Source organism: Archocentrus centrarchus, chromosome 20 (genome assembly GCF_007364275.1).
Source record: "Archocentrus centrarchus isolate MPI-CPG fArcCen1 chromosome 20, fArcCen1, whole genome shotgun sequence".
NCBI lineage: Eukaryota > Metazoa > Chordata > Actinopteri > Cichliformes > Cichlidae > Archocentrus > Archocentrus centrarchus.
The window spans coordinates 17,040,346-17,061,034 of record NC_044365.1 but is presented as its reverse complement, the minus strand read 5'-3'; the positions used below and the strand labels follow the sequence as shown (position 1 = coordinate 17,061,034).

General features: G+C 40.9%; 2 protein-coding genes across 4 annotated transcripts in view; one reads left to right on the top strand and one right to left on the bottom strand.

The window, feature by feature from the left end:
* The window catches only part of LOC115799204 (cadherin-6), a 74,352-nt gene extending 65,069 nt beyond the window's left edge, over positions 1–9,283 (top strand). For both annotated transcript variants that reach the window (XM_030756226.1, XM_030756225.1), the window contains exons 10-12: positions 2,697–2,814; positions 2,932–3,183; positions 5,121–9,283. In XM_030756226.1, coding sequence (XP_030612086.1) covers positions 2,697–2,814; positions 2,932–3,183; positions 5,121–5,623 — 873 coding nt within the window. In that variant the 3' untranslated portion in view covers positions 5,624–9,283. The remainder of the gene's footprint in view (positions 1–2,696; positions 2,815–2,931; positions 3,184–5,120) is intronic.
* Positions 9,284–11,083: 1,800 nt separating this feature from the next.
* drosha (drosha ribonuclease III) overlaps positions 11,084–20,689 on the bottom strand; it is a 126,841-nt gene continuing 117,235 nt past the window's right edge. For both annotated transcript variants that reach the window (XM_030757289.1, XM_030757290.1), the window contains one exon: positions 11,084–11,659. In XM_030757289.1, the coding sequence (XP_030613149.1) occupies positions 11,529–11,659 (131 nt within the window). In that variant the 3' untranslated portion in view covers positions 11,084–11,528. The remainder of the gene's footprint in view (positions 11,660–20,689) is intronic.

The following is a 20,689-nucleotide window of genomic DNA, read 5'->3' as shown; positions in this document are numbered from 1 at the left end:
TGTAGACCTTTTAATGAAAGACTCTCACAGCTGGGTTTGGGTTTGCAGCTCTCCCAGAGTTAAAAAATCCTCAATCTGTGATACCTCAGAGATACATGTGGACAGTGAGTCTTCAGTTTTAGGATCACTAGTAAAGTTCAGATAATGCTGCTTTACTAACTAAATGTGGTTATGTTCCAAGCTGCAGCTTGCAAGACTTCTTTGTAGCCTTCACAGATAATAAGTCCATTCACAATATTAGGCTTTGATAATGTCGATGCTTTTCTTCTGGCCTGTAGTGTTGCTTTATTTATCCCTCTAGATCAGGGGTTCTCAAGGTTTTTAAGACTGAGTGCTAGCATATGACTGAAGGGGGAAAATGCACACACTAAAAAAAAAAAAATAGTTTTTATAATATGTCTGATCAGAGGATGTTGTTTGTATTGCTAAGTGTCATATTTGTGCTTTTTTGTGTGGTTTATAGTTTCTTTTAACCATGAGTGATGTGGCTGTTATATTTATTGCCACAGCCATATATGTTGACACACTTTATATAAAATTTGGCCATAGTGACGTCACTCAGTGGTTTTGGACCTGGCCTTTTGAAGCCTCAGTGTTAACATGTTTTGTTTTTTTTTAATCGGATTGAAAGTTGCAGTTGAAGGCGAATGCTCCCCTTGTGTTGTATTTTTGAATACATAGTACAGCGTGGACTTTTTAACTGATTGATGAAAGGTACAGATGGGCGGTCTTTCCTTATTGCATTGGTGGTGTCCTGTTTTGGAGATATCGGCTGTAAAGATATCTTCCTTTGTTTGATTATAATGGAACCAGATGGTGCTGCTATTCTGGTGCCCAAAAAAAGAAAGAAAGAAAATAATAAAATCTCTAGCAGGAATGTGTCTTTTCAGAAATCATGACCTTGTTACTCCAAAAAAAAAAAAAACAAAATCCTCAAACCATGTTGTCAACAGCATCGTGTTGGAACCATTTCCTTTCTACCAAACTACATCCCGCCAACAAAGAAGTGTGCAGCTAACATTACGGCTCCATCAGTGTTTACATGTGAAAAAGAGTTTTTACAGATCTCTATGCAATTCTGTGAAAAATACTGAACCATGCATACCACACGGGGCAGCACGGTGGTGTGGTGGTTAGCCTCACAGCTAGAAGGTTTGGATTCGAATCCACCTTGACCCGGGCCTTTTTCTGTGTTTGCATGGGTTAACTCTGTGACCTGTACAGGGTGTACTCCGCCTCTCGCCTTGTGACAACTGGGATAGGCTCCAGCCCCCCCACAACCCTGAACAGGATTAGCAGAAGAGGATGGATGGCGTACCACATGGTTCAGTAGCTTGTAGAGGTTCACTGGGGGTTCAATGAGGTTTGCACGCATTCATTTATGCACAGCTCTCTGGACATTGATCCGTTTCTTTTTTAGCCATTCTGATGTAGATTTGCTGGGATCACTGTCCTGTTCCATGCACCAGTTTTGTCCAGACTTTATCTGTTGGACAGATGGCCTCACATTTGACTCTATAATAGTCAATCTTTCGTATATGGAGGTGTTTACAGCTTAATGACTGCAAGGTGCCCAGGTCCTGTGGCTGCAAAACAAGCCCAGATCATCACCTCCTCACTGCTGTGCTTTGACATTTGGAGGCTTTTCTGCTGATATGCTGTGTTTGGTTTTCTCCATTTTGGTCTCGTCTGTCCAAAGGATATTGTTCCAGTTATCACCCCTCATCCCACCCCCCACCCCCAAATGCTCCAGTCCAGCAAACTGCCAAAGCTTTATCAGCGCCTGGCTGCTTTTTACCCTCTTAATTCCTATAGATGCAATAAGGACAAATGTAGGGTTTTTTCCCATGAGGCACTCTTCCTTGTGCATGATAATATCATTTCCAGGTATCATTCACTAGAGAGGTAAGAGAGAAGGCAGGCAAGGCAGACATCAACTCATCAACTAATCCCTCTAAAACTGAACTTACACTTAAATGATCTAGTTGAGTAAATAGTACTACGAACCAGAAGATAAATACGTGGATTTGATTTTGGCACGAACTGTGCCTTAAATACAGCATCACTGTATTAAAAACACACTGTGTTTCAAGTAGAACAAAATGATCATTTATGCAGAATCAGCCTGGTGCCTTCATGTTGCATCGGATACAGATGAGGCTGCTTTAAACTACTTTGTATCCTGCTAGGTGGCTTAATTCAATGTGACACTTTGCTGATGATATCCTTGCACACATTTACCATCAGAAAACCTCTGGAGGTTTATTCCTTGTTTGCTCGCCCTTAACTATTTGTCTTTATGAATTCCCCAAAGAATGAACCATCCCTTTAATCTTAATAAACAGCTTGGTTATTCATCACAGCAGCTGATGTTAACATGCAGCTACCAGACGCTAACGAGCACGTAGTGAAGGTATCTTTAATTAGACGGTTTACAGCTAGAGAGACTACATCACAAAAGCATGTGTGAATTAGATTTGCTGGTTGTTTGATTCTTTGTTTGGAATTTAATTGCTGTGCTCTTGCTGGAAATTATAGCTCAGTTTCCACTTCCTGTTTATAGCTCTGCCAAACCATTAGCTAGCTCAAATACTAGCACCCTCAGAAGCATCAGTTTGTGTGTGGTTAAATTACCCATGGCGAGTCCAGAACACGTAGAGTTGTTGTGTTACTCACCTGTGAGTTTCTCACTCCAGGTGATTCAAACAGTGAGCGCCGCAGATCCCGATGCGCCGCTCGGAGGACACCGGTTCTTCTTTAATCTTGCTCAGGAGGCTGCTGGAAAGGCAAACTTCTCTGTTCGTGACAACAAAGGTAACACACTCTATATACCGACACATCCATTAGGAACGTATACCTGTTGCTAATGTACTGTATGTGTGATTGATTGGTTGATGGTCTACAGTAAATAATTGGATTTTCTCTCATCAGACAACACAGCATCGATCCTCACACGGAGGAACAGCTACAGCAGCCTGCACAAGAGCATCTACCATGTGCCTGTGGTCATCTCTGACGGCGAGTTCCCAATGCAGAGCAGCACCAACACGCTGACCATCAGAGTCTGCACCTGCGACCGCGAGGGCAACATGAAGGCGTGCAACGCAGAGGCGCTCACAGCGAGGGCGGGGCTCAGCACCGGAGCCCTGGTGGCCATTTTGCTTTGCGTCATCATCCTGCTCAGTGAGTACAGGCTGAAGAAGGAGCATGTTTGTTTTTTTTTCTTACATAAATCTTTTCGTGGCTTTTCACTGCAGAGCTTCTCCAGCAAAGCGATCCATAGGAGGTGTTAAAGAGTCGGTTTCCTATTTCACTACTTAATTTGATTCATCACTTCCTGTGGGCGGATAATTCTCCCAGTGACCGCAGCTGTCATCTTAATTAGATTTTAACCACAAAGCAGCAAAGATCTACAGCATCTCGACTAACTTGAACAGGATGCTTTTCTTCATTGCATTAGGATGGTGAGCTAGGAGCGTTTTTATGGAAAACTACAGCCTGGTGAAGCTTTCAGCAGCCATGTAATTATTGCTTCATTACCTTGAATCACCTTTACTTCCCCATGTATCAGTCCCAACTCAGTAAGCACAAAAACCTCAGCTGTAGTATTCATGCCTCTCATGCAGTATGACCGATTTCCTGGAACTTGTGAACTCCAATCACATCAATCAGAACATTAAGAATATCTGTCAGATGTAAAAAGGTTTAAAGAATACACCAAGGCACACCGAAACTGCCTGATGGGATTTAACAATTGCATAAGTAATGAGTTCCATATTATTTTTGACTTAAAGTAAAAAAGACTAGGGGTATCTGCACACTTATGTTACAGTTTTCACATAATGTCTGAGTCAGGAAACATAAGCATGTGGATGCTGTCACTGGACACCAAGTTATCCTTACATCCAGCCTCACTGGCCTGTGATCCAGCAGGAGCTAATGATGTGGTAGCAGCAGACCTCGGTGGCATATTGTTTCAAACAACAGCACATCTGTACTCTCTACGCTCCCTTTGTTTTTTGCCTCTTCCCCTCACCCCAAACAAGTTATGGTACAGTAGATGACTCTGGCCTCACTGAGCCTTCTTTTGTAGCTCGGTGTCTTCCTGAGTTCCTCTTCCCCACCATCGCCAAGTGCTGTTCGTAGGGGGTTGTCTGATTGTTTGGGTTTTCTTTCTAATATTGTACAGTCTTTACCTTTTTAAATATTAAAGTAATTTTAATTTAGTAATTTATTAATTGTAATTTATGCATCAGAAGCCATTCAATAAGCTACATTTTTCCGGAGACAGTTCTGAGAGAGTAGACAGTGAAGTTAAGATAACAAACATTGGAAATTGTAGGACGTCCGGTTGTTCATTATTTTGCTGTTTCTGTGCACAGCTGGGATTTGTAGCCTGTTTTTTTTTGGGTCTTTCTAATCTTGCTAGCCTCATCTTCCCTTTACCATCTACAGTTTGTTATAACCATAGACGTTATAAAAGATGGACACAACATGCAGGTGTGCAAGGCGAAAACTTCATGGCCTTAAATTTGCATTACTTTTAATGGCAACCAGGCAAAGATATCTGTGGTTGCCCCCCCAAAAAATCCCAAAAAGAGTGTATAGTTATGGTGTATGTAACACTTTACAGGAATGCAAGATAAACCAAGGAAAAAATATTAATAAAAATCTAGTATTAGGCTATGTCTCAGTTACAAGTGACTTGTTGAAATTTGACTTTTTCAAGAATAAAACTTTCACCCTAAATTGTTTAAATCTCAAGGATCCAACATAACCCTGTCTCATATCATCCCTTGAATGTCATAATGCTTCTTAATGGTACAGAGGTTGCAATTGTAGTGCATAATGTATTCTGCTATGTTCTTAAAGTGGGTTCCTTTATGTTCTTAAGCAGCAGCGGCCCTGAGGAGTGAGAGATGCATAATGCATCCTTGTGGTAGCAGAGCCTGCTCTACAAAGTCAGACAAAGTCCCTGAACATCAGTGCACACTCACGCAACACCAACAATTCCCCCTGGACAGTCGCTGGCCTTCAGAACAAGGAGAGAGAGCAAAGAAACAACAGCAAAAGTCACCAAACTCTCATATTTGTTCTCTTTGTTTTTGTTCTCCCTGCAGTGATCGTGGTCCTGTTTGCTGCCCTGAGGAGGCAGAGGAAGAAGGAGCCTCTGATCATCTCCAAAGAGGATGTCAGGGACAACGTCGTCAGCTACAATGACGAAGGGGGCGGAGAGGAGGACACTCAGGCCTTTGATATCGGCACACTGCGCAACCCGGAGGCCATCGAGGAGAGCAAACAGAGGAGGGACATCGTCCCCGAGGCCTTCTACCCTCCGATCCGACGGCCTGTGCTGCCCCCAACTCGGGACAATAATGGGGACGTGAGAGACTTCATCAACCAGAGGCTCCAGGACAACGACAGCGACCCGACGGCGCCGCCTTACGATTCCCTGGCCACCTACGCCTATGAGGGCAACGGCTCTGTCGCGGAGTCCCTCAGCTCACTCGAGTCAGCGACCACAGAGAGTGACCAGGACTACAACTACCTGAGCGAGTGGGGACCCCGGTTTAAGAAACTAGCGGACTTGTACGGGGGCGACGACAGCGACAGGGATTCCTAACAAGAACCTGGCACACAGACGGGGAGAGCAAAAAATTCTCAAACACATGTTAAAAAGATCCGGATGGTTCTGGTGCACGTGCGGCGAGTGAAACGTCGAAAGGACAGAGAAAGGAGCACCGTCTGTCCGGGTGCTCTTTCACCGCCTTCGATCACCATTCAGTTGTCCCTCTGGTGACCAGACGTAGGCTTTGTGTGTCCAGTCAGTGTTAGTTGCGTTTTTGCGAGGGCGCAGTAAAAACAAACTTTGTGTCAAGACTTTTTTTTGTTTTCTTTTTTTGTGTGTATATGGGGTGTACATGAGGCCCAAATATATCTATACCAACTCTTTTTGGTTTTTTTGTTTCTTTTTTTCTCCAAAGCTGCCTGTGATGGGACACTTCAACAAGCAGTTTTGCAAACCAACAGATATGCCTATGTATTTTTCAGTGTTTCTGGGACAAAAACATGCTGCATATTGTGAGTTCTATCTTAGCTTGTGTATGTACGGTAATATGATACAATACGCTGTACAGTTGTTTTGTTTTTCCAGGGATTTCTATCTTCCAAACAATCCCCTCTGCCTCACTTTAAACACTTAGCTGCAGTTTTGAGTTTGAGCCACAACAAAATGAAAAATATGGTCCCACACGAGGTGGGGGGGGAGGTACACAGCATCAGATTTTGAGTTAGTTGTGGCAGGTGTTGAAAAGTGGCAGTTGTTCTTTAATGCTTATATAAAGCAGTGGTAAAGGACTGCTACTACAAACACCTAGTTTATCATTTTTACAGTATTTGATTTTCATCACCACACGGCTCAACGCATTTGCTGTGAGGTGGGCTCAAATACCAAATATTTCCTTATTGAGCTGAATGTCGTCAGCCACTTTTTCTCTGCAGGGTGAAATATGAAGTGCACAGGATGGTGTTATTCTCTATGCTGCAGTGAAAATCCGCCAGTCTAACATGTCGGGCTCAGTTAAGAGGAAAATAACTGGTCTTGTATTGGACCTTTCTGCTCACTTCAGAAAGACATAAAGTTGGAAGATGCTGAGAGGATGCCACTGAGCCTGAAACTACAGCGTCAAATTAGATTAGCTTAAACATCTCGTGGACAGTTACCATTAAAATTCATTATGCAATTTTATTTTCTTCCCCTAAATGGCTCATTTTACCTGTTCAAGCGATGAAGCGAGAGGAAAGGTAGCACATGAATCAATTGAAGGAGCAAAAACAGTGGACATATATCGACTGGAATCTGAAGACATGAGTCCGCCCAGATGTGAAGCTTTACATCTTCACGCAAAGCGTCAAAGTCCATGAAATGAATGAAGGGAGTTGCCTTAAATTAAAACAAACAAATCAGCAGACCCCACACTTCATGCTCTTCTCACTTCTCACAGCAATTATTCTAAATCAGTGGTTCCCAACCGTTTTCAGTCTGGTGTCTGTTACAGAGAACTGTGTCAGCAGTTGAAAGATAAGTAATTATATACTGTTAGCTAACAATTTGTGAGGCAGCGGTGCTAACCACCATGCCACTGTGCTGCCCCAACTTTGCTATTACATTTTAATTTTAAAATGAAAACAAACTACGCTCTATTCATAATTTCAACTAACTGCATTTTTGTAATTGTTTATTCTGTTTAGCTAATAACTGTTTATTGCTAACAACTGTCAGCTCTGCTCTTTATTGAGACTTTTAGTAACAATTTAACTGGCATTTATAATTTTAGCTCATTTATAACTATGTTAACTTTGGTAATTGCATTTGATTTGGAAAAAATCAAATGCAGTCAACCACAAAAGCAGCAGGCTAATACTACACACACAAACACTACACAAGCAACAGAATATATTCAAAATTATTAACGTACAATGATAAAAAAAAAATTTAAATTTGAGAATGTATTCCAATTTTCCTGTTTTTAATTTATCCTCTTTTTAGATTTTGCTCCAAAAAAATCTATTTATGGTCGTGATTCACCTCATAGCTGGCTGCCTTGCTTCAAGGCTGCTCACTTGCTCACACATGTATTTTTTATTTTTTTTTTATTTTGAAACATCAATGGAGAAAATGAACGGGAAATTCACTTGCGGAACGGGAGCTCTTAAAAAAGCGGGCGCTCACTGTCGCGCTCTTTTGCAAAAGGTATATTTGTTTGGGAACCACTGATCCAAATGTATCACATGACCTACCTTAAAAGCTAATTTTAGGATTGCTTCCACTCATGTTTGGTTAGGATATTGTGTCCTGAGAAGGGCTCCGTCCTACACTGTAGAATGTATAATAATGTAACATAGCAGTACAGTAACAGAAATGTGCCAAAAAGCAAAGAACACCAGTATTTTCCCTCCCATTATTTCAGGCTGTTCCTCTGCCCTTCATTACATGTACTGTATGTAGTGCTGAACATGAAGCTGGTCCAAATGTTCAGGCTTTACCCAACTGATTTCCTGTGAGACTAACAGCCCTTTCCATAAACATGCTTATCAAGGGGCACCTGACCTTTGAGTGGTGTGGAATTAGGTTCTTAAGCCCAGAGGTGTGTCCTCGGCTCAGAGAGAAGGTCAAGACATTATCCTGCAGCGAAATCGCAAAGGTTTAATTTTTCAAAAGTGGGAGGAAACTTGTGAAAATGATCCCTACATCAAAATTGTGAAATTACGTTAAGACCTGCTAACTACAAACACACAGCTGTGAAACAGAGAAAAATGTCTGAACCAAGAGGGCAGAATGATATCAACAGGAAAGAAAAAAAACAGGCCAACTAAAACAAGCTCTGCCCTCACTTTAGCAAAAGGCCAACCAGTGAAGAGGCTGACATTTATCAGACATTTGAAACAGTAATAACAAAACACAATGGCATAATTGCCGTAGTGCTACTTTTTTCTCTATCATGAGGCAGCTGATTACACAGTGGTTGGAAAATTCTTTCTATCATATCCATGCATTCTCTCGTTCTGTTTATTAGCTTGTTGCTGGAGCTCCTATTGTGTAAGTGGCCGTTTCAGACTGTGGAAATGTTGCCAAGACAAGCATTTAATGGGTTTAAAGACCCTTCACTCTAAGAAAACTGCTTCTCTGCCTCAAGGTGGAATGCGAGGTCTCAACTGGAAGTCAACATGACAGCAGCGCTCACCAAAACCATTTCTTTTTTCTTCCCTTCGATCGTCACAATTTTCTGTCTTTGTACAGGATGTCAGGATGTCGCCATTACTTGTGTTTTCCTGCGGAGAGGATAATTGCCTCCAAGCATCGGCACCAGGCTCAGTTAAGATAGTAGAACATGTTACATGTCCTAAAACATCATGCCACCACATCTGTGTTTTTGTTTGGTTTTTTTAGGGTGGGGGTGTATGGGGTGGATGTGGGGGGAGGGAAGGTTCCTTCAAGCTAAGGCAACTAGATGGTGACACTGATGTCCTCTTTCTCCAGATAAAATAGATCCGTGGTTGTTGATGTGTAGACATGATCGCTCTCGGGGCTCAGCTCAGCTCTGCTACGCTATGTTATGTTGGTGACAATGTGATTGAGCAGTCCTGTCAATGTAGAAACAATCGGAGAGGTCGTGGTACTTGTAAGGGGCCCTGCATCACTGGCCATTCATCAATCTGCTTTGTAAACCGTGATATTTTGTACTGAATATTTATATGACACAATTAAATATCTTTAAAATCAGCCACTCTACTCTCTCTGTGAGGTTTTCTTCCAGAGTATTTCACAGATTCGTATGCCTCAAATTGCAATGTGAGGTATTCCTTTAATCCGAGGCAACCTTGCTTTTATGAAGGAATATAACCAAATTACAACCGGTTGGCTACCAGTGGAGTTGAGTCCCCTACTGCAAAGAGACACGTCACAGACGAGTTATTGGAGCAGATCTACTCAAATTGACTGCAGCGTGTTTGCAATTTGTCAGCGTTTATAAATGATTATTGCACAGTAACTGCGCTCGGACCAAGTCAGACCGTGACTGTTTGCCTCCCACCAGGCGACCTGTGCAAACTGCCTTCCAACTGAAAGTGGTCGCCCCGGAGGTTGAGGCTGCTCAACCTCTAAAATTGCTGGACAGTCACCTATTTTTTCCTAATCCCAAGGATGTAGCTGTCCTGTTTTCCATTACTCTGCTTGCACATGCTCAGTGGAAAGCATGCAGTTACTTCACCTCTGTGTAAATTCTCAAGGGCAAAGCCAAGCAAATATTGGACATCCAGTATTTTTCACAGTTTAGATGACTGTGAATTTCAGCACCTGGGTAGCTTAGTGGTGAAACCGGCAGCCACATACACATGCTGCGCTGCAGTGCGGGCGGCGCAGGTTCGCGTTCCGGCCCGTCAATTTGCCGGCGTGTCTTCCCCTGTATCTTTCCCCATTTCCTGTCTTTCTCCACTGTCAATAAAAGCCACTGTGGCCAAAAATGCAAAAAAAAAGATGACTGAATTTCAGTTTTCATCAACTTTATCTGTAGGTTAAAAATGAGCATCAATAAGAAATTTTAATATAGCTGCTGTAGCTAGCATAGTTTTATGTGTTAAAACAACATTTGCTTGCTTGCTTGCATGGATGGATAGCAAGAAGCTGGATGGTGTAGTGGCAACATTACCCTCTTTGGAACAGGAGGTTGGGTATTCGAATCCCAGCCAAGGTATACATCCAGTAAGGCTAGACACCCCCCCGCCCGCCAACCTGCCTGGATCAACAAGGTCCACCTAGAGATTTATGAGGTACAACACAAGTGCTATGGCAAGGGGGAGCCAGGACGACTGGTCGGGGGGGGGGGTTTATCATCCCCACATTCCCCAATAATAACAGGAAGGTAGAGGCTAGGTAGAGGTATATCTTAAGTCACTAACTAAAAATCAAGGTTCAACAACAGTTCTTAACACTGTTTGTTTCTCCTTCTCAGAAGAGAAACCTCAAAAGAGACAGACAGGGGACCACTTCCATCTCTTTTTTTTTTGTTTCTAGTTATAAAGAAAAATGTAACTTTTATCTGAAATGTGACAGCAGCCACAGGCTGGTAAGCTAGACAGCTACCACCACCCTCACAGGTATGTATTTATTATCTACAATAAATCTCAGTATAAAAGACCCGATTCTACACGTCAGATAGTTATTAATATGACGGCTGTTGCTAAATAGCTGGATCCAGAGGCTACTGAGCTGAGGAAATTGTTAATTAGACAATCTATAATTAAGATCTGTTAGACAGCCAATCGGCTTTAGCGAGAGGTTAAAAAGAGAATGAGAGGAGGGGGAAGAAAAAAAAAAAAAAAAATCACATTTTGACTATTAGAGGATGAGTGGCAGATGTGAGACAGATGGTGACAGTGTAGTGAGGGAGCATAACTGACTCGTCCTTTTTTTTTTTTTTTTAAAGTGGTTTAGGCCTCTTAGCAGAACACAGAGTGGGTGAAAATCACAATTAACGCAAGAAACAAAAACAAAAAAAATCCCCCACATTTTTCTGAACCACAACCTGAAACTTTATTTATAATATATGCGCTGTTGGTTTATTTAACAAGTCATAATCCATCAGAAAAAAAAAAAACAAATACATTTTTTTTTGGCATGTGTCAGTAACACTGTGAGCTCCTGCTGTGATTTTGCTTTAAGACAACAAAAAGCCACCTTTGACAGAGTGATAAACGGCATAAAACATGACCGCATCACGCTTCATTTCTAATTCTCTTTGCCTTTTGTCCAGCTTTTACTTTGAAAATCACATCCACAAAGCAGATTTCACTCTAGATATTTGGGTTAAGAGTTGCTTCAACACAAATAATCCCCACCTAAAACCAACCTATCTTCCTCCACAATCAACTATCTTGCTAACTCTTGCCTGGACAGCCGCAAAACCTGCGGATGAGGGTCCTTAATGTGTGCACCTGGGCCCTGATTGGCTCCCCCAAAGAAGGCACTGTCACTTCCTGTACTCCTCCGAGTCTTCGGTCTCCTTCTCCTGCCGCTCCCGCTCTCGTCTCATCTCCTTCAGCTCCTGCCTGTATTTCCGCTCGATGAAGCGCTTCTGATGAGCCATCTGTGGGAAGTTATCTGGTACAGGGAGAGGCAGAGCGGGAAACAGAGAAGTCGACCAAGGAGAACAGATAAAGAGAGAGAGAGACACACAGAAGAAGAGGTGTGAAGAGACAAGGTCAGTTTCCAACTGGGTGAGGACAGCAATTTAGGACTCAAATTGCACTGACTATGGTTTTCATAGCATGTGTCATGCTGTCACTTGGGTCAAATGAGCGAAAATGTTGCAGGCAGCATTGAGATTAAATTGCCCTCATGTTGTTATTTCATTAATAATGATGAAGTAACAAGAAATTAGACAGGCCTTGTTTGGTCTCAGCACAATGACTATGAGATCTGATAACATAATTACCAGAGAACATTTAGAAAATGAGATCCGTAATAAGATGGCGTAGTGTGACAGCAGGAAAAAAGAAAGAAACAAAAACAGATACAAGCTTAAAGAACGTTAGAATATACGCACTAGACAAAAGAAATAAAGTTTTTTAATTGTGTCCATTCGAAAACTTTCATATTAAACTGCTCGTTTAGAAACCTCCTTTAAAGCTGCTACTACTTGGCGTTCAACCAGCAAACTGCAGCTTTGGCTACATCAGCCATTAGTTTCTAAAGAGAAGTTCTGAGGCCTCGATTTGAGTCTTCTGCTTGCTGCCAACTTGGCTCGAGCCATTTCCAAATGTGGTGAAACACACAGGGAGCCCGGGCTGAGGAAGTGGGAACCAAAACAACTGAACTGCTCAGGACTCGTGTCAATCAGACAGACACACACTCTGAACCGCACTCTCTGAAAGTCTCCACCAAGACTCAAATTGGTTTCTGTTTCAGGATTTCCACATTTAAGTGTCACATGTTTTCATTAAGTGCTGTAAAATGCGGGGGAGGCGCACTCAAGAGAATGTGCTTAAAAGGCTAACGGCAGCAAATGTGGGTTTACAGATATATCTGGCCCAACTGGCAGATACACAAAGGATTATTTTATTTATCTATTGTGCTGTTTGCCAAGACTAAATGTTCACTTTTCTTTTTATTTAAACATTTTTAACCTTTATTTAAGAGGGGAAAAAAATACACAAGATTAAAAATCGAATTTGCAAGAGTTTACACAGCAGTAAGTTTTTAGACAAAGACTTTTGTTTTTGCTCCTTTGCATCTGTAAACCACCACAGTGGATTTTAAATGAAGCAATCAAGCTGTCATTCAAGTGCAGATTTTCAGCTTTAATTTAAGGGCTTGAACAAAAAAACACTGAATGAACTGTTTAGGAATTACAGCTATTGTACGCATCATCCTCCATTCTCAAAGGTTCAGAAGTGATTGGGGATAAATGACAAGCACTTTCCTGGCCAGGTGAGGCCTGATCCCTTATTTCATGATAAATGATGAAGATAAGAGCCCTGCTGTTGGTTCTAAGTGATGACCTTAGTAGCTGCTTAATGGAACTCTAATCTGAGGTCCAAAAAGCTGCCAATACAGAGCATCTTAATGGAAAAAACACAGATGAAAGCCTCCTCTCTCTAAAAAGAACATGGCAGTATGGCTTAGTTTTACAAAGCTGCATCTGAACAAACCACAAGACTTCTGGAACGATGTCCTTTGGACATATGAGACACTAAAGTGGAGGTGTTTGGCTTTAATGCACAGCACCACGTTTGGTGAAAACCAAACACAGCAGGTCAGCACCTCATACCAACCGTCAAACACGGTGGTGGGGGAGTAATGATTTGGACCTGGACACCATAAACCATAAAGTCCTCTGCATACTAAAGAATTATACAGTCAAATATGAGGTCATCTGTCTGACGGCTGAAGGCCAGTGATCCCAGGCACAGCAGCAAGTCTACAACAGAACGGCTGAAATAAGGAAAAGAATCACGGCGGTGAAATACCCCAAAGTCCAGACCTCAACCCAACTGTGGTGGGACCTTAAGAGAGCTGTGCATCAGCAAATGCCCACAAACCTCAATAAACAAAGTTGTAAAGAAGAACAGCTAAAAATTCTTCCACATCAATGTGAGAAATTGATAAATTCATACAGAAAATGATTACTTCAAATCACTGCTGCTAAAGGTAATTTGAGAGGCTTACTCAATCGCGGGCTGTACTTAACTTCTTGGACATATATTTTGACTTAGTTTTTGTTAAATATCCAAGGACACAGTGTAATATGTTGTTGTTCACCTGAGGCTGTGTTTACATCATTTTGGAACCAAGACCAGACTTTTTATAACCTGATACCTAAAATGTGAGAACTGAAAGGGGCTGCACTTTTTTCACATGCCTGTAAGTTGGTAAGAAAGCTGGGAGCACGCCAAGAATTGTGTTGCATGTTAAATGAGAATTTACCACTAACTGAGTCTATATAAGGACAAAGCAGGTCACAGAACCCAGGCAGAAATCAGGCGATGGTGGCTAACTGCTTTACGGTTTGTAGTGAAGGCTGTGCAAGTAATGCAAAGATGGATGTATATAAATATGAAATAAATAGTATTAAATAATAAGCAACAAGTTTTTCTTACTTCAAAGGATCTTAAAACCACCTTAGACTTATTTATTTTCACCCAGTGCTGAAAATGAGTTGTAAAAGAGTCAAAATTGATTAAAATTCCTACATATCTGCAATCTCAGAGCCTTGGACTGTTACAATAGATGAAAAGTTGTGGGATAAACAACTGAAACATCAATTCGTTTTGATGAAGAACGTTTCTTTGTGTTTGTTGGAATTTGACAACAGATGAAACTCTAGCAGCAAAAATAAGAATCGAATAAAGATGAAAATGAAGTAATTCAAAGGTAGGAAGGCCAATGTTGAGCAACTGAAGCAAAGACCCCCTGAAAGTGTTGCATCAAAAAGGTCAACTGTTAATGAACAGAAGGAAAACATTCCTGTTTTAAGCTACTTATTTGAGATTTGCAGTTTTCAGATAGTCAAGTAGCTTTTTCAAAGGTGACAGAAAAAAAGCAAAAAATGCCAGTTAAAATTCCACAAAATGGCAGCTGACAGTTTGTTTTGTCTGCTCAAGAGAGGTAATTAACTTCTTCTCAGAGGACGAACAAAAACTCACACTGGACAAATTGGAATGAGATCATACCGGCATGCTTAGTGGAGACAATTTTACTTATTGTTAATACATTTTTCCTCGAATTATGATGATTCCAGCACATAATAGAGCTCTGACTCTAAAAAAATTTAAAACCCCAGATTTGGTGAATCAGTTTCCACTTGAAAGTAGTAACTTCCTTCAGTTTTCATGCCGAGCGGCACCGTTTGTAATTTTTATATTCACTGCTCAGGTAATTTTCCATTAAGTGTTTACATTACTGTGCCTGCCCACTGCAAACTTCAATTTAAAACAGCATGCATGACAGCTGCCCGGTGGTTTGTGTCTACTCGCTGAGACGTACATTTGACTGTGCAGTTTTTCCAGTCACTGATCATGACCATGCAAACTCAGGCAAATTAGGCTTTCAATACCTTTTCCCTCAAACGTTTTAAACAGAGCATGTGAGGGAAACAGAGAGGAGCAGAAGTAAGGTCCTCTTTGTGTTTTGTACTGTTCTGTGCACTTTAGAAGTATCAGGTCAATACATTTTTCATTATATTGGCTTCATAGATGGATGGCAAATTAAAGGGAAAAGTATCATCAAAATTGCTTCACTGCAGCACTGATTTTCCAAATCTCTGGAATGCTGCTGCAGGGATGGACAGACTGTTGTCATCCCCAAAGCTTTAAATAATGCTGTTTCTTCAAAGCCTCTGGCGTAACTCATTTACGCACAGTGGTGTAGCTTGATGTACTGGGTAATGGCATTAGTGAGATGGGTCTGTCACTCCCAACCTATCATTTTTTCAGGGTGCAGGGTTATTGAAGGAGCATATCGTAACCCAAACCATAATCTTTTCCTAATGACATCCTCCCTCCAACCTCCCTTTGTAGGTCTCTAAAAAGGAACCATCACCACTCGAAGCCAAAGCAGGAAGACACTGGTGGAATCTGTCAAATCAGCATTATATTATGCCCGAGGATGAAAACAATGAAGGTTCCAAATCATCCATTGGTGTTAAACTGGTCTGAGACCTATAACTATGAAGGTCACAGCATTTGATTCACATCATCTTCATAATCCTCAAACCGTGCAGTGAACCCTTCATCCCAAGGAGCAACCTCCAGTGTTGAAACTGAAGCTAACATGTAGCCAACAGTAACAAAAACTGCAATTTCTCAAAGTGCCAGTTGAGGCTGCCTAGTAAAGCGAGTCAGTCCATTAGAGAGTATAAAAGATTAACATAACCACTGACCTCACACTATGACTTTGGACTCTTGGAAGCTTCAAGTAAGGTTTTTGGCAGCTGCCATGCTGGTGCTTAGGAGCCAGAAGTTACTTTTTATGGATGAACATGCTAGCTAGCATTAGCTAATAACTCTTTCATCCAAATATAGTGACTTCTGTCTCAAAAACCCCCAACGTGCTGCTTCAAAATTCAGAATCCAAAATCAAAAGGTGACATCATGGTAGCTGTGTCCATCTTTTATGCTGTTTGTGCTCATACCCCATAAATGGAAGCACCCTGGAAGAAAAGACCACTCCCAACAGGACAGACATGCTTCATCATGTACTGAAGGAGCTCACTTAGGATGACTTGGTATTGAGTTGCATCGACCTACCTGCTAGAGGTGGACCTGAACCATGACCACCCACAACAACTAGATCCTCTCAGTGTAGGAGTCAAGGGTTACGGTTTTTACTTTCATGTAAGGCCATGCTTTTTTCCCCCTCCATTTTTCCAGCTAGGATTGAAAGAATTTCTACAGTTCAAGGTCCAGCTATATAAAAGTTTTAATAAACTTGTTTTTGATACAGTGTTCAGTTTAAGCATACCTAGGTCTGCAAGGTCATCCAGGCTAGATCATGCTACCTGTCAGGACAAGTGATGCTGCACATAAAAACACATTTGAACTGACAGAAAAGAAGAAGGTCAGAGTTTCATTTTAAGGCCAAACTAAATTGCGTGTTTGATAAGTAACAGCCTCTCTAATGTAAAACCTGAACACAAGATAGAAGCATTAGATTACTAACACAATGAACAGAACAAGAGTTTGAAGATTGAAGTATGCTTAGTGAAACCCCATTAAATAAATGCAGACTCATTCACCTTTCCATTTCTAGGGAACAACTTGTATAATATCATTTCTAAATGCTTTCTACAGACTTTTGAGAACTCATGAATAAGATCTGGTATTTACACTGACACATTTAAGTCATGATAAACTTGAGCTGAAGGTTAACGTAGAAGGTTCAGGTTCCTTTATTCATCAGCCATTTGTACATCTGCATGTTAGAAATAAAGAGTTAATGTAGAAAAACTTTTATCTATTATAAATATGAAAAAAGAAGATGTGTATATAGAAGCTATTGATGGTGATAAGCAGCTTTCTGGTAAAACTCTTATAGTTCTTTAGATGTATCTTGACTCCTGTCCAGTCTTGTTGTGCATCAGATCAAATGCGAAGTTTCATCTCATGGGTTTATGGACCATTTTTAAAGCCGCTATTATTAGTCCCTAGCAGCCAATGGAAGAACTACTTCCTTCCAAAGTGTGATCAATAGTTGGAAGCCATTCACAGGAACATATTTCCAGAACTTATAAGTCCTACAGTTTGGGTTTCTTTACTTCAAGTCCTCTATTCTTTTTGCAGAGTTGAAACATACACCTCCAGCTTCCTTCAAATATAACAATAAGCTTGTCCACCATGTGGTCTCAGGAAAATCCACAATCGACAGGAGAATCTCAGCTGATGCGCTACTGTGACACTGAAGGTGAATATACTGAACTCAGCAGATGCATATTCACATCAATTTGTGTCCTTGCATAGAAAACTTTGCTCTGCTTCAGGTCTAAACAAACCATTAAGCTTTCAGCTGTCCAAATTCTCAATGCTGGGTCTCCAATAGCAAGGAGAGCTCTCTATAAAATAACAGTCTCTGAGCCTGTTAGTCCAGCACAGACGTAAACAATCTTCATAGCTTCAAGCAGCAATTTACCACTTTTACACAGTTCCTACAGCTTAAGAAAAGTCAAATTTAAGACGTTTTAAAATAACTACAGTATGAAATTTCAAGACCAGCTTTAGAATAACCAAAACTGAAGCAAAAAAACAAACAAAAAAAAACCACATCAATTTCTTGATGTTTTACTTAGTTTAGGACACAGTTTGAGGCCCTTGTCTGACATTAAAATGACCTGTCCTTAATGGTCCTTAATCTTGCTGATAAGGGTTACTCTGGCAGAACTGCATGCAAACAAAATGCCTTATATACTTTAACATACTGGTTTCTGCCAGCGATGCAAACTCTGGATTTAATAGCTAATTTTCTTTGAATTTGCATGCTTGCTAGCAGGGAGTACATCTGCTCTGAACATCTCGGCCACAAAGCGAGTGTTTTGATTCTGCGGTTGGAATTTGCATAATCAAGGTGCAAGAGGGATTCAAAAACATAATGTCTTTGAAGGCTTTCTAAGGATCTACAGGACTCTTGTTTTACCTCACACTGTTAGTTCAAACCCACTGTGCTTCAGTACAGAGCTAAACAACAGAAAATGTGGCAGTGTCTTAAATACTTAGCTGAGCTGTATCATGACCAGATAGTGTACATTATCCCCCAATAAATGGGAAAATTTAATTATTTCTATTGTCCAGACTGTGAACTCACAGCTGATAATATGGTGCCTTAGGGTTTTAGACAACTGCTCAACTATCTGGTGTGGATTTGTGTTTTCTGGAAACAGCTGCTGTCCTACTGCTGCGGACCCATGACCACGGCCGGAAAGATAAGCCAGCCACAGGAGCACAAGTGAAAATGTTTCTCACATGTCGCAGCAATGCATTAACCATCTGGGTTATGTTTAACCTCTGCTCCTGTGCTGATAATCAGTGATTTGAAAACCATGAAAAGGTTTTATTTTAAAGAATGACCTTTCTATTATCTAGAAACAGCATTATAAATGCAGATGTTTAAAAGCGTTTCCAGCCTCCAACATGCGAGGCTTAGGTTGCGTTTCATTTTAATTTAAATTCTTGGAAGGGTTGTTTAGGTATATGAAATATTTTAAAGATGTCTGTTCTTAAGTGGTTTTCCTCCTACCTGAGCAATAGAACCTTTTCCATGTTTGCAAATAATAATGTCCAAAGTCATTCCCTTTCTGCATGGCGTTCCTCAAGGTTCAGTCCTAGGTCCCATTTTGTTCCTGTTATACATCAGCCCCCTTGGTAAGATTATCAGTAGCTTTAATAAGGTGTCTTACCATTTGTATGCTGATGATATCCAACTGTACTGTTCCTTCAATGATTCAGAACTACGCATGCTTGATGACTTACGTAATTGTGTCTCTTGTATTAAGAACTGGCTAGCTATCAACTGCCTTCAGTTAAATTCTTGTAAGACTGAAACCCTGATCATTGCGCCGGAACAAAAAGTCTTTTTGATCAAACAACACCTTGGTTCTCTGGGCTCCTCCGCCCAGCCCAGCCTCAGAAACCTTGGTGTTCTGTTTGACCAGTCAATGTCTCTGGACAGACATTCAAGACATCTGGTAAACAGTTGCTTCTATCATTTGAGGAATATTTCTAAGCTGAGGTCAATTTTATCCAAATCTGACCTAGAGATGATTATTCACGCTTTTATTTCCTCTCGTTTAGATTACTGTAACTCTCTTTTTACCTGTTTTAATAAATCTGCTGTAACTCGTCTGCAGCTGGTCCAGAATGCTGCAGCGAGGCTTTTGACAGGAACCAACAGAAGGGCACACACCACACCTGTTTTATCCTCTCTACATTGGCTACCCGTAAAATTTAGAATTGATTTTAAAATTTTAGTCTTGACTTTCAGAGCTTTTAATGGACAGGCCCCCCAATACATCACCGAATTGTTGACTGCTTTTTCTTCAGGCCGCAACCTTCGGTCCTCAAGCCAGAACCTACTGAGGGTCCCTAAGACCCGGTTTAAAACCCGGGGTGACCGGTCCTTTCAGGTAGTAGCCCCTAGGCTGTGGAATGCCCTGCCGCTGTCTCTCCGTATGGCCGAATCTGTTGATTCTTTTAAAAAGCAGCTTAAGACACTTTTATTCAGACAAGCTTTTAGTTAAATGTTTTACTTTTTATCAGCTATTGTTATTTATTTTACTTGCACATTGTAAAGCACTTTGTGATTTTATCTGTGAAGGGTGCTATATAAATAAAGTTTTACTTACTTACTTACTTTACTTTGACCTCTAGAAAGCTGTGAGGTATTTTTCTTTTTTCCATCAGTTTATGAAAAAAGCATAATTGGCCTTAGCCTGGGCTTAAAAACAGCAAATTCTACAACTGATTGCCAGGAGAAATTGGCCATGAGTAAAGGCCACGTAGTGCTTTTGTTGTCGTCTACTAGTTCTTGTAATCAAAATTCAAGAACCTACTATGGCAAATGAACCACTGCCAAAAAACTGCAATTTCCATATAATATGTGTCCGACGTGTGAATGGAAAAGGATAATGTATTCTTCCCCTTGCAACACTATAATTTGTCATTATGGCAACAGAGGGGAAAAGCGCGTGATAACGGCAATATCCTATTAAAAAAAGAGAAGGATCAAATGAAAGAATCCTGAAGAGAGAACACACTGAGCAAAAAAAAAAAAAAAAAAAAAAAAAAAAAAAAAAAGACAAAAAAGAAACACACACATGCATGGACACACTGAAACACAGTCTATTTCAATATGCTTTCGGTGAGTAAGCAACACTTGGTGAGCCTCGGAGAGAAAACTACATATTGCAGTTAAAATATGGAAATCAGCAGCATTTTTCCCAAGGAGATGACTTGAGAATAACCCACTCGAGAGGAAAAAAAAAAATTTGGCCATTTACATTGTTTAACATGCAGCACAAGAGCAATCGTCAAAGAATATGGTTGCTAAGGATACACAAACCTTTTCATTTCGGCCTGAGTTTGGGCATCACAAAGGCATATTGTGAATTCTCAGCCGTCCGGTGTTCTGCAGAAAAGCACCTTT